This window comes from Sapajus apella, unplaced genomic scaffold (assembly GCF_009761245.1).
Source record: "Sapajus apella isolate SASKATOON/1434 unplaced genomic scaffold, GSC_monkey_1.0 scaffold88, whole genome shotgun sequence".
NCBI lineage: Eukaryota > Metazoa > Chordata > Mammalia > Primates > Cebidae > Sapajus > Sapajus apella.
In genome coordinates this window covers 6,291,567-6,304,512 of record NW_022437028.1, presented here as the reverse complement: position 1 = coordinate 6,304,512, position 12,946 = coordinate 6,291,567, and the positions used below count along the sequence as shown (strand labels likewise).

General features: G+C 54.0%; 1 protein-coding gene across 1 annotated transcript in view; it reads right to left on the bottom strand.

Moving 5' to 3' along the window:
- SRRM3 (serine/arginine repetitive matrix 3) overlaps window positions 1-12,946 on the bottom strand; it is a 74,570-nt gene that overhangs the window by 22,050 nt on the left and 39,574 nt on the right. The window contains exons 4-10 of the mRNA XM_032255028.1: window positions 5,964-6,092; window positions 5,801-5,881; window positions 5,121-5,150; window positions 4,620-4,682; window positions 4,454-4,489; window positions 1,349-1,399; window positions 201-305 (exon numbers count right to left, since the gene is read on the bottom strand). Of these exons, the coding sequence (XP_032110919.1) occupies window positions 201-305; window positions 1,349-1,399; window positions 4,454-4,489; window positions 4,620-4,682; window positions 5,121-5,150; window positions 5,801-5,881; window positions 5,964-6,092 (495 nt within the window). The remainder of the gene's footprint in view (window positions 1-200; window positions 306-1,348; window positions 1,400-4,453; window positions 4,490-4,619; window positions 4,683-5,120; window positions 5,151-5,800; window positions 5,882-5,963; window positions 6,093-12,946) is intronic.

Sequence of the window (12,946 nt, the reverse complement as noted above, 5' to 3'; positions counted from 1 at the left end):
CTCAAGCGATCCTTCTGCCTTGGCATCCCAAAGTGCTAAGATCACAGCCATGAGCCACCGCACCTGGCCACCCCGATAAACTTCTCCCCACTGATGAATTGACATTCTGTCCACCAGCCCTGCTCCCCAGCCCTGGAGGGTGTTTAATCTGCAACCCTCATCCCCCACCAGGAGAAAGCCTCCCAGAGGCCCAGGCTTACCTGCTAGGAGATCTGGAATCACTGTAGTGGGAGGACAGGGAGGGGCTGTGGGAGCTGCCGCTGCTGTGGCGGTGAGACCTCCGGCCTGGGGACTCTGTGTGAGGCCTGGCGTGGATGAGGGAAATCAGCCTGTACCTCAATTCTGCCCCCCATGATCCTCCAGCCCCCAAGTTGCCTGACCTTCCACCAGGATCCCAGTGGAGCCCTACTGAAAGCCAGTGTTCATGAGTCCCCTAAAGTGTCCTAGAAAAGGAACTTCAGCGGGATTGGTGCTGGCTGCAGAGCCTATCTGGTCCATATTGCTCATCCGTGAGAATTAGGAAAAGGCCCCCTTTTCTCTAGAAAGCCCCAGCTCCTAAGACCCCCTCCCCAGCCCTCACCAGGTGGTCCTGGGACTTGTGGGGTGGGAGGAAGGAGGGCGGGGGAGTCACGAGGACTGGGTTTGGAAGGACCCTGGTTTGGAAGGCAAGAGGACTGGGATTCGGTTCCAGCTCTGACTCAGCAAGGGCCCTTGGCTTTCTCTCCAGATTTAAATTTTCCCACCTGGGGAAAATGAGCTACTTTTTTTTTTTTTTTTTTTTTTTAGGTGGAGTTTCATTCTTGTTGCCCAGGCTGGAGTGCAATGGTGCAATCTCTGCTCACCAAAGCCTCCGCCTCCTGGGTTCAAGCGATTCTCCTGCCTCAATCAGCAAGGACCCTTGGCTTTCTCCCTACATCTGAATTTACCTGGCTGGGGAAAATGAGCTACTTTGTTTTTTTTGAGACAGAGTTTTGCTCTTGTTACCCAGGCTGGAGTGCAATGACGCCATCTCGGCTCACCAAAACCTCTGCCTTTCGGGTTCAAGCCATTCTCCTGCCTCAGCCTCCCAAGTAGCTGGGATTACAGGCATGCGCCACCACGCCCGGCTAATTTTGTATTTTTAGTAGAGACGGGGTTTCTCCATATTGGTCAGGCTGGTCTTGAACCCCGACCTCAGGTGATCCGTGTGCCTCGGCCTCCCAAAGTGCTGGGATTACAGGTGTGAGCCACTACACCTGGCCCAAAATGAGCTACACTTAACGGCCCGATTCTGTGATTTTAAAAGGCCTAGTTTGCTGGGGCAGGAGGGAGATTGAATTGGGGGCTGGAGAGAAGGGAGGGCGCTTACCTCTTCCTCTCTTTGTTCTTCTCTTTTCTTTTACTCTTGGAGCTTCGAGATCTGCAGAGAGCAGAGACCACAGTGATGGTGCAGCCCGGGGAGGGCGTGGCCTTTGTGCCCTGGAGCCTGGCTGTGCCCAGGTGTGGATCTCAGATTTGTTCCTTTCTAGGGCCTGAGCCCCCCGGCTGGTGGGGACTTTTCCATCCTACCCCACCCCTTTGTCCCTTTCACTCGGCCAAGCTGTGGTCCTTCCTCCTCCTCTAAGTCCTGTCCTGGCCTGAGAGTACTTGTTCTCAGAAGCATGGCTGGCCCCAGATAAAGGGGGGTGTTGTTTGCAGGTCTGACAGCCGCAGGCTTCCGGTCTGGGCCAGGTGGAATTATTCATTTGCTCTTGTCTTTGGTACTGGACCTGGGACATGCCCAATACTCATTCCCTAGATAAGTGAGTACTGGGGTGTGGCCTGACATTCATGCCTCCCGTGCCCCTTCCTCCCTGTGTTCCCAGACTGTGGCCCAGACCTAGGCCAGCTCACCACCAGTTTAGGAAAGAAATGCTTTCCCAAAGGAACGATGTCCCTGCTTTTTTTATTCTTGAGATGGAGTCTCACTCTGTTGCCCAGGCTGGAGTGCAGTGGCACAATCTTGGCTCTCTGCAACCTCCGCCTCCCAGGTTCAAGTGATTCTCATGCCTTAGTCTCCTGAGTAGCTGGGATTACAGTTGCCTGCCACCACGTCTGGCTATTTTTTTTTTTTTTTTTTTTTTGAGACAGAGTCTTGCTCTGTCTCCCAGGCTGGAGTGCAGTGGTACGATCTTAGCTCGCTGCCACCTCTGTCTCTCACGTTTGAGCAATTCTCTGCCTCAGCGTCCCAAAGTGCTGGGATTACAGGCATGAGCCCAAGTAGCTGAGATTACAGGTGCCCACCATCACACCTGGATAATTTTTGCATTTTTAGTAAAGATGGGGTTTCACCATCTTGGCCAGGCTAGTCTCGAACTGCTGACCTCGTGATCCACCTGCCTCAGCCTCCCAAAGTGCTGGGATTACAGGTGTGAGTCACCGCGCCCGACCATGTCTGGATATTTTTTGTTCGTTTGTTTTTTTAGTAGAGACGGGATTTCACCATGTTAGCCAGGCTGTTCTTGAACTCCTGGCCTCATCTGCCTCAGCCCTACAACCTACTGGGATTACAGGCGAGAGCCACCGTGCCTCGCCAATCTCCCTCCTTTTCAATGACATCTCTGGATCCATCTCTGCCCCTCCCAACTCCCACAGCCTCCCGTCTCCTCCCATCTAGCCCTCTGTGGCAAGCCCCCCAGCCCAGCACCCTCTACCTTTGATGAAAGGCCTGATGCTTCTGATGAGCCCTCAAAGGTCTCACCCGACCCCAATCCCCAGCCCCAACCTCTCTGGTACTAGATCCCTTCAGTCCTTCTGACCCCAGAACAAAGCCATGCTAAGAAACACAGAAATGTGCTTCCTGCAGGAGCAGAGTGAGTGTGGGGCAGGCCTGGGAGGTGAAGGGTGTGGGTGCTGGAGCCTGCTTTGGGCTTCAGCCTCCCCATTGAAGCTGGTCTAGCCCTAGTTCACTTTTAGGACGGGAGCTGGCCAAAGGGTGTGTGTAAGCTAATGGTGGCCACTTGGGGGCAGTAGGGGCCCACAATGGCCCACAGGCACTGGGAGGTCAGGGGAAGATGAAAATTGGGGACATTGGAGGGGCAGGTTTAGGTGTTTATTTAGGCTCCTCCCTAACTGGCAAATTCCCACTGCAAGGAAGGAACCCAGGACTCTGCCCTTCCTCTGGGCTGCTGGGAGGGGCTCTGGCTCCGATGCCACCCCTGGAATGTGACTGCCAGACAACTTTCTTCCTTCCAAGTTTTCCTTTCCCTTTCCTTTCCCCTTCCCTTCTTTTCTTTTCTTTTTTTGAGATGGAGTCTTGCTCTGTCACCCAGGCTGGAGTGCAGTGGTGTGATCTCAGCTCCCTGCAACCTCTGCCTTCTGGGTTCAAGCGATTCTCCTACCTTGGACTCCCAAGTAGCTGGGATTACAGGTGCCCACCACCATGCCTGGCTAATTTTTGTATTTTCAGTAGAAATGGGTGTATTACCATGTTGGCCAAGTTGGTCTCAAATTCCTGACCTCAAACCATCCACCCACCTCGGCCTCCCAAAGTGCTAGGATTACAGGCATGAGCCATTGCACCCGGTCTTTTTTGTTGTTGTTGTTCTGAGACAGAGTTTCACTCTGTCGCCCAGGCTGGAGTGGTGTGATCTCGGCTCACTGCAACCTCTGTAACCCGGGTTCAAGCGATTCTCCTGCCTCAGCCTCCCGAGTAGGCACTTGCCACCATACCCAGCTAATTTTTGTATTTTTAGTTGAGACAGGATTTCACCATGTTGACCAGGCTGGTTTCAAACTCCTGGGCTCAAGCAGTTTGCCTGCCTCAGCCTCCCAAAGTGCTGGGATTACAGGCGTGACCCACCATGCCTGGCTCAGGCTGAGTTTTCTGCTTTCTCATCAACGCTATTCTCCTGGATCACTTTGCCTCCGCCTGGGATATTGCCTTTCACTTCCTCTCCCCTCCCCCAGTCCACCCTGAACAAGCCACTGCCCTGCTCAGAGCCCCTCCACGCCAGCGTCTAGCCCTTCTGGGTGGCGGATGACTCCGTAACTTGGCCGTCAACCTTGCTGGGCGGCTAGCATCTGTCCCCTGAAACTCTACCTCTAGCCACAGCTCCCCACTCTGCCTCCTATCTATGGAGCCTTCCCAGCTCATGCAGGTCCTCCTGCCTCTCAAGCTCTTTCCCTGCAAATTCGGGGTCCTGGTGTTTCTGCTTGTCTAACCAGCACCTCCACAGACAGACGCACCCCCTGGGCATTGGACCGGGAAATTCCTGGGGTCCCCATGCCATGGCTGATGCATGAGGCAGGTAAGGGTTGCAAACAGTTTTCATGCACCTCGTCCACTGCCCAGTCCCCCCAGCCTGGGAAGGAACCCTGGAGCTGAAGGATGGAGCCCAGTGGGACCATCAGAACCCCACTCCCATCATTGTGTCCTTTGGGCTTTGGTCCCTTCAGGGACCACTGTCCGTATCCTCTGCAAAGCACTGCTCACCTGTGCCGTCTCTTCCTCCGGGACCCAGAATCAGACCTGTAGGGCGATAAAGAATTTCTCTTGAGCCTGCGTGGGGTGGCCAAGGGAACGCCTTTGGAGGGGCACAGCCCTGGCCCTGGGCCCCACAGAAGGAAGAGGAGGCCCCACGGTGGGGCAGCAAGGGTACCTGTCTCGGCGATGTTTCTTCACACTCTTCTTCTTCTTGCGGAGGGGTGAGGAGCTCCCACAGCTGTGGACACAGTGGGGTGGGCTCTTGTGAGCTGGGGTGGGGGCTGAGGGGCTGGAAATGGCTGGAGAGGCCTGGGTGCTTGGGACATTGAAGCTGGAAAGGGGATTCCAGGCCATGAAGCCCAAGGCCCCCTGTACAGAGTGACCCTAGGCCCCAAGAGTCACCAAGGTCCCTCAGGGTAGTTGATGGCGCTGCCTATGTTGTCCCCAAGTCACCCTTCCAGCGCTCCCCCCGGCATTGTAGGCAAAGACAGTTTCAAACTCAGAGTTCAAAGGCTCCAATGGTGGGATTCATGGCCTCTTTAGGGGCAAAGCTGGCACCTTGGCAGTGTCCAGGGTGCAGGCCCTGAGGATGCAGGCCTCTGAGAGATGACCTTGGCATCTCTCCCACCCACAGACATCCACCACCCTGGTCCCAGCCAGCTCTGCCCCAACTGACCTGCACTCGGACTCCAGTCTCCTCTTTTTGCTGAGAGCAGATGCCAGGGAGAAAGGACAGACGGATGGATAGGGTTAGCTGGGGCCTCAGACACTTGCCAGGGTCTCACGCAGGACAGGAGAGGGTGGACAGAGAGATGCTGGGATGGCAGATGAGGCCCGTCCTCCCCAGGGCCACTGGCACTGGTGGTGGTGGGCACAGGAGCCCTGGGGGAGGGCAAAGGGGACTGGGAGCAGGTGCTGGTAACACATGGACCTGGTCAGTGAGTCTGGCTCTGGGGATTCAGTGAGGGGCAGGTGCTAGAGTAGGGTAGGGGCTCAGTGAGGGGCGGGTCCCAGGGAAGGGGAGGAGCTTGATGAGGGGTGGAGCCTAGTGGGGGAGGAGCTCTATTAGAGGTGGGTCCTAGAGTAGGGGAGGGGCTCGGTGGGGGCGGGACCTGGCAAAGGGGAGGGGCTCGTTGAGGGGCGGGGCCTAGAGAAGGGGAGGAGCTTGAGGCCTGGGATGGGTTCAGTCACCTGGAGCGTATTTAGTCGCAGGGTGAGGGCGAGGGAGGGGCGCAGAGAGGTGCGGGGCTCACAAATGAGGCATGGTTGGGGTTCGCCTGCGGGCCAGGGACGGGAACCCCGGGAGAGACCCCACCGCCCCCCTCCCTTCCCGCTCCGGCCAGGCGCGGCTCTCACCGGCTTCTCCGGTGGCCGCCTTTCTTTTTCTTCTTTTTCTTGGGAGGGGGCGATGCCGAGCTGCTAGACCAGTGCTTGGTCCTGGGGGAGAAGGGGCGGGGGTGGGGGCGGTGAGGGGGGGCAGCCCTGCGCGCCCCCCACCCCCGCCGCGGCGGCCGCTGACCTGTACCCGCGGTGGCCGCGGTAGCAGGCGGCCGGGCAGTCACAGTCCACCGGGCCGTCGTCGTCGTCGAAGGGCGCGTACTCCAGGCCCGGCTCGGCGCCCTCGGTCAGCCGCGGGGTCTCCGCCATGCTGCCGGCGACAGGGACGCTCACCACCCGTCTCGGGACGCGCTTTCTCCGCCCCTTTCCCCGGCGCGCGGGGCCTGAACCAGCCCCCCAGGTCTGCGAGCTGCTACCCGGCGGGAGGAGGGGCGAGGGGACCTGTGGCCCCTGCCTTTACAGGGCCAGGCAGATATTTGGGGAACCCAACGAGACACGTCCCCTGCAGGTCCCCAACCTCACGGCACAATCTTTTGCAAAAAAGAAAGAGAGGAACCGAGCCCCTGATTTAGCCTGCACCCCTTCTAAGTTCTCACCAGCTCAGTGAGCCCCCTCCTCTTTTTTTTAATTGTGGAGACAGGGTCTTGCTCTGTTGCTCAGGCTGGGGTGTAGTGGTGGGATTATAGCTCACTGCAGCCTTGAATTCCTGGGCCCAAGCAATCCGCGCTCCTCAGCCTCATGAGTAGCTGGGACTACAGGCGTTCACCACCACCCTAGCTAATTTGAAAAATTTTGCGGAGTTGGGGGTCTCACTATACTGCCCAGGCTGGTTTCGAACTACTGGCCTCTAGGGATCCTCCCCTTTGATCTCTCAAAGTGCTGGGATTCTGGGCATGAGCCACCCTGCCGTGGTCGGGGTGGGGAGTGTGCCTACTCCTTATATGAGGCTCCTCTTCCTCACTGAATCCCCTCCATATCCCAGCCCGATTCATTGAAGCCCTCCCCCTCAGTGAACCCCACATTTGGTCCCTGTGCCCCTAACCCTACTGTCCTATTCCGGGAACCCCATCCCAGCCCCTCCTTTCCCTCACTGAACCCTAATTTCTCTCTCCTTCCTTCTTTCTTTTCTTTCCTTTTCTTTTCTTTTCCTCTCTCTCTTTCTCTCTCTCTCGCTTTCTTTCTTTTTCTTTTTGAGACAGAGTCTCACTCTGTTGCCCTGGCTGCAGTGCAGGGGCCTGATCTCACCTCACTGCAACCCCTCTCCCTCCTGGGTTCAAGTGATTCTCCTGCCTCAGCCTCCCGAGTAGGCGTCTGCCACCACACCCAGCTAATTTTTGTATTTTTAGTAGAGATGGATTTTCACCATGTTGGCCAGGCTGGTCTCGAACTCCTGACCTCAAGTGATCTGCCTACCTCGGCCTCCCAAAGTACTGGGATTACAGGCATGAGCCACCTCGCCCCGCCTGAACCCTAATTTCTCAAAGAGCCCCTTCCTCCTGGCCTAGCCCCGCCCTCCTTGAGCCCCAGTTCACTGCTGTGGGTCTTTCCTCACCTGGGTGTCCTAGTCCCAGAGCACCCTCTGGCTGGCTGAGTGCCTCCCTGCCCCCTTTCCTCTCCTTTCCTTCAGCCCTGCCTCTGTGGCTGAAATATTCACAGCCTCTCCTCGTCCTCCCCTCTGCAGCCTCCAGGAGGTCCTGCTGCTCATCTCTGCAGCAGGACTGTGCTCATCATCAATCAAGTTGGTGGCAGGGGGTGGGGGCCTCTGATACTCCCTATCCATCTTACAGAACTCTCCTTTTGCTCAGCAGGGACCAGCTGCCTCCTGTCTCTGCTCCCGGAGCCTCAGCCAGCCTCTGCCACAGATGTCACCTCCCTGCAGGCCCTTCTCAGAGCGCTGCTTCTTTTTTAGAGGGAGCTGGGCTTGAGGCAAGAGCTTGAGCTTTGAAGCTCCAGACGAGCACTCATCCTGCACTGTCCTGAGTCGTCCTGTGACCTGGGGCCTGTCGTGTCCCTCTCTGAGCCTCTTCTTGAAGGTGAGAGTGATAACTCCACTCCAGGGCTGCTGGGAGAATTTGCCGAGGTCATAGGTGCTGTACAATTTCTTTTTTTTAATTTCTATTTTATTTATTTTATTTTTTGAAACAGAGTCTTGCTCTGTCACCCAGGCTGGGGTGCAGTGGTGCGATCACAGCTCACTGCAGCCTTGAACTCCTGGCCTCAAGTGATCCTTCTGCTCCAGCCTTGAGAGTAGCTGGGACTACAGGCGCATACCACCACTCCCAACTATTAAAAAAAATATTGTTTGTAGAGATGGGGTCTCACTATGTTGCCCAGGCTGGTCCTGACCTGTCTTGCTCAAGAAATCCTCTTGCCTTGGCCTCCCAAAGCGCTAGGATTACAGGTATGAGCCACCATGCCTGGCCTTCTTTTTTTAATTGAACAAGCCTAGAAGTGACTCTCCAGTGGCCTGTCTCCAGGGGGGTGGCCCCCCACCTTCCATTTTTCATCCAAGCTGGCTCAGACAGTGCCCTCCCCCACCAAGATGGAGGCTTAGCCCGGGCTTTATCGAAGCTCCCCGCACTCCTGGGTGCCGTTCACCTGGCTCACCCCTTCCCCGCCCACAGCAATAGTGGTGAGGGCTTGGATTGGCAGAGCATTAAGGACATGAGTTTTGGATTTGTCAGCATGTGTGAACCAGAGGAACTCCATCTTGAATAGGAACTGGGTAAAATGAGGCTGAGACCTACTGGGCTGCATTCCCAGATGGTTAAGGCATTCTAAGTCACAGGATGAGACAGGAGGTCAGCACAAGACACAGGTCATAAAGACCTCGCTGATGAAACAGGTTGCAGTAAAGAAGCCACCAAAACCAAGATGGCGACGAGAGTGGCCTCTGGTCATCCTCACTGCTACACTCCCACCAGCGCCATGACAGTTTACAAATGCCAAGGCAACGTCAGGAAGTTACCCTGGATGGTCTAAAGGGGAGGCATGAATAACTCACCCCTTGTTTAGCCTATCATCAAGAAATAACCATAAAAATGGGCACCCAGCAGCCTGGCAGGGAGGGGTTGCTCTGTGTATGGAGTAGCCATTCTTTTTTTTTAGATAGAGTCCTGTTGCCCAGGCTGGAGTGCAATGGCAAGATCTTAGCTCACTCCAACCTCCACCTCCTGTATTTAAGCGATTCTCCTGCCTCAGCCTCCTAAGTAGCCTGGGATTCCAGGCACCCACCACCACACCCAGCTAATTTTTTTGTATTTTTAGTAGAGACAGGGTTTCACCATGTTGGCCAGGATGGTCTTGTAAGCCGCCCACCTCGGCCTCCCGAAGTGCTGGGATTACAGGCGTGAGCTACTGCACCCTGCCTGAGTAGCCATTCTTTTATTTTTTTACTCTCTTAATAGACTTGCTCTTGCTTTACACTGTGGATTCGCCCTGAATTATTTCTTGGGTGAGATTCAGGAGCCCTCTCGTGGGGTTTGGATTAGATCCCTTTCCTGTAATAGATTCACAGAGACAGGTTTGAATCCAGGCATGACTAATCTCTCGGTCATAAATATACAATGAGCAAAAGAACAGATCAGCTTTGAGGAGAGGTTTAAGTAAGACACTGTGAGGCCTGGCCTGTGAATGTCTTCTGGGGAGGGGTAGCCACTAGGAAACAGAGGAGGCTTTGCTGCTACTTACACGCCAATACCTCTTCCAGGGAGAAAAGATGTTGCAACACGGGAAAGGTGACAGAGGAGGCCGGGAGCGGTGGCTCACGCCTGTCATCCCAGCATTTTGGGAGGCTGAGCGGGTGGATCACCTGAGGTCAGGAGTTCAAGACTAGCCTGGCCAACATAGTGAAACCCCATCTCTACTAAAAATACAAAAATTAGCCGGGCATGGTGGCACATGCCTGTAATCCCAGCTACTCTTGAGGCAGAAGCAGGAGAATCGCTTGAACCTGGGAAGCGGAGGTTGTAGTGAGCCGAGATTGTGCCACTGCACTCCAGCCTGGGTGACAGAGCAAGACTCTGTCTCCCAAAAAATAAAAAAAAAAAAAAAAGAAATAAATAAAGAAAAAGAGACAGAGGGAAGGGAAGCAGGCCACAGCTACAGGGTGAAAGATAAACTTTTAGGGAACCCACTAACTGACTCTTTGAAGCCTGATTTTGAATTAAAGAAATATAACCAGGCCGGGTATGATGGCTTCCACCTGTAATCCCAACACTTCGGGAGGCCAAGGTGGGAGGATGACTTGAGGCCAGGAATTTGAGAGCAGCCTGGGCAACAGTGAGACTCCTGTTTCTACAGAAAAGAAAAAAAGAAAAAGCAAGGCACAGTGGCATGCACCTGTAGAGTCCCAGCTACTTGGGAGGGTGGGGCCAGAGGATGCTTGAGCCCAGGAGTTTGAGGCTGCAGTGAGCTATGACAGTGCCATTGCACTCCAGCCTGGGTGACACAGCGAGAACCCATCTTTAAGAAAAAATAGCTGGTGTGGTGGCTCACACCTGTAATCCCAGCACTTTGGGAGGCTGAGGTGGGCGGATCACTGAGGTAGGCGGATCACTTGACCAGCCTGACCAATATGGAGAAACCCCATCTCTATTAAAAATACAAAATTAGCCGGGGGTGGTGGCTCGTGCCTGTAATCCCAGCTACTCAGGAGACTGAGGCAGGAGAATGGCTTGAATCTGGGAGGTGGAGGTTTCAGTGAGCCGAGATTGCACCACCGCACTCCAGCCTGGACAACAAGAGTGAAACTCCATCTCAAAAAGAAAAATAACAAAAGACAAAATAATGTTACCCAAATATGACACGGGTAGCTAGCCTTGAGGCCATTCTCAAGAACGTCATTCAATTCCTGAACCATTCCTGACTCCCAAGCTTCGTGATTCCTTGATGTTACACAGGTCATAGCGAGGTTTTTCTGGGGTGACAGAGGAGAGACTCATGTCATCCCCTGGCTTGTGCAGAGCCAAACACCCCCACATTTCTTTGTTTAAAATTCTCTTTTCTTCTCCATGCTCCTCTTCCTGAGGACAATGGCATCCTACCTCCTGTCCCTGTCCCTAAAATCCCCAATGCCCTCAGCTCAGCTCATCCAGCCCCATCCTCCCAGGACCCCCTACACAGTGCCTCAGCCACAAAAGTGCCTGACACATAAAACATAGTCTTTAGCAAAACTTAAGGGCACCTCGAATACTGTGAGGTGAGCTGGTAGGAGCAGGGAGTGTCAGCTGATACTGACACAAAAATGATGAAGGTTATTTACAAAATAAAATAGCCCAGGCTGGGTGAGGTGGCTCATGCCCGTAATCCCAGCACTTTGGGACGCCAAAGCAAGTGGGTCACTTGAAGTGAGGAGTTCAAGACCAGCCTGACCAACATGGTGAAACCCCATCTCTACTAAAAATAGAAAATTAGCTGGGTGTGGTGGCGCATACCTGTAATCTCAGCTACTCAGGAGGCTGAGGCAGGAGAATTGCTTGAACCTGGGAGGCGGAGGTTGCAGTGAGCTGAGATCATGTCATTGCACTCCAGCCTCTGTGAGAGAGCGAGACTGTCTCAAAAACAAACACCTATATAAGTTCACCTGGCAACTGGCTTTGAGAATTTATGTGCAAATGACACCCTTCCCTGCTGGAGATGTAAGCTGACATGAGGTCTCTCAGCCTAGTCATCCCCTTCTGACTTTACAGATACTGTTGTGGGCGTGTTCTTTGAGTCCTAGATTTGTCTAATGTTTTATGCTCTTGAATTTTCATGTTTTTGTTTTTTAAAATTTATTTTTGTTTTTATTTATTTTTTGAGACAGAGTCTCACTCTGTCGTCAAGACTGGAGTGCGATTGCATGATCTCGGCTCACTGCAACGTCCACCACCGGGTTCAAGGGATTCTCCCGCCTCAGCCTCCCAGCTTTAGTACCTGGGATTACAAGCGTGCACCACCACGCCCGGCTAATTTTTTGTATTTTTAGTAGAGATGGGGTTTCATCATGTTGGCCAGGCTGGTCTCAAACTCCTGACCTCATGATCTGCCCACCTTGGCCTCCCAAAGTGCTGGGATTACAGGCGTGAGCCACAGTGCCCAGCCTTAAATTCATGTTTGCTAACTAGGTTACTCCTGATCATGTCTTGGGAGTAGGCAGGGGAAGTTTTACCCCCCTGTGAAAACAAACTGAGCCCCACAGAGCTGATCAAAGTGCACCCAGACAGAGTCTGCTACAAAAGGACAGACAAGGGGAACAGCCCCACAGAGGATGGGCATTGAGCTGACTGCCATGGGCGGGGCTCTGTCCCGGGTAAAGACGCGTGCTGCAAGCTCTTCCTCGTCAGCACTTTCACTAATTAACTGGTCCTGTTTCCTATTAGTCAGGAGCACAATGGCCAATTGACAGATGAAAGGACCCAGATGTGGGAGGAGGGTGGGGAGTCCAGGCAAAGGGTCTGCCCTCTCTGCTCATCACTCAGCCAGGCCTGCCAGGGGCCCTGGATGGGGGCAGCGATGACAGAAACAGGGACAAATCAGGCCTTGAGCTTCTTCCTTCACTTCTCAGACTGCAGGGCAACACTGTGACGTGGTGCATATTAAGGTCATTACTAACCAGATGCCAGGTACGATTCTGAGCACTTTGCATGTATTTATCTCATTTAATCATTTATTATTTATTTATTTATTTATTTATTGAGACGGAGTTTTGCTCTTGTCACCCGGGCTGGAGTGCAGCGGCACAATCTCAGCTCACTGCAACCTCCCCCTCTTGGATTCAAGTGATTCTCCTGCCTCAGCTTCCCCAGTAGCTGGGATTACAGGTGGCTGCCACCACGCCCAGCTAATTTTTGTATTTTTAGTAGAGATGGGGTTTTGCCATGTTGGCCAGACTGGTCTTGAACGCCTGAGCTCAAGTGATCCGCTTGCCTCGGCCTCCCAAAGTGCTGGGATGACAGGTATGAGCCACCTCGCCCGGCCTATTTATCTATTTATTTATTTATGAGCCATAGTCTGGTTCTGTCACCCAGGCTGGAGCCTGTCTCTGTTTCTGTTTTGCTCCTACCCTCGCTGGAAAGATGAGGATTAAGTGGGGTGAGGTGATAAATATTTCACCCCTGACTATCCAGCAATACAGAAAGTCTCCAAGAAGGATTTCCGCGTTGCCCATTGAGGTCTGTTCCT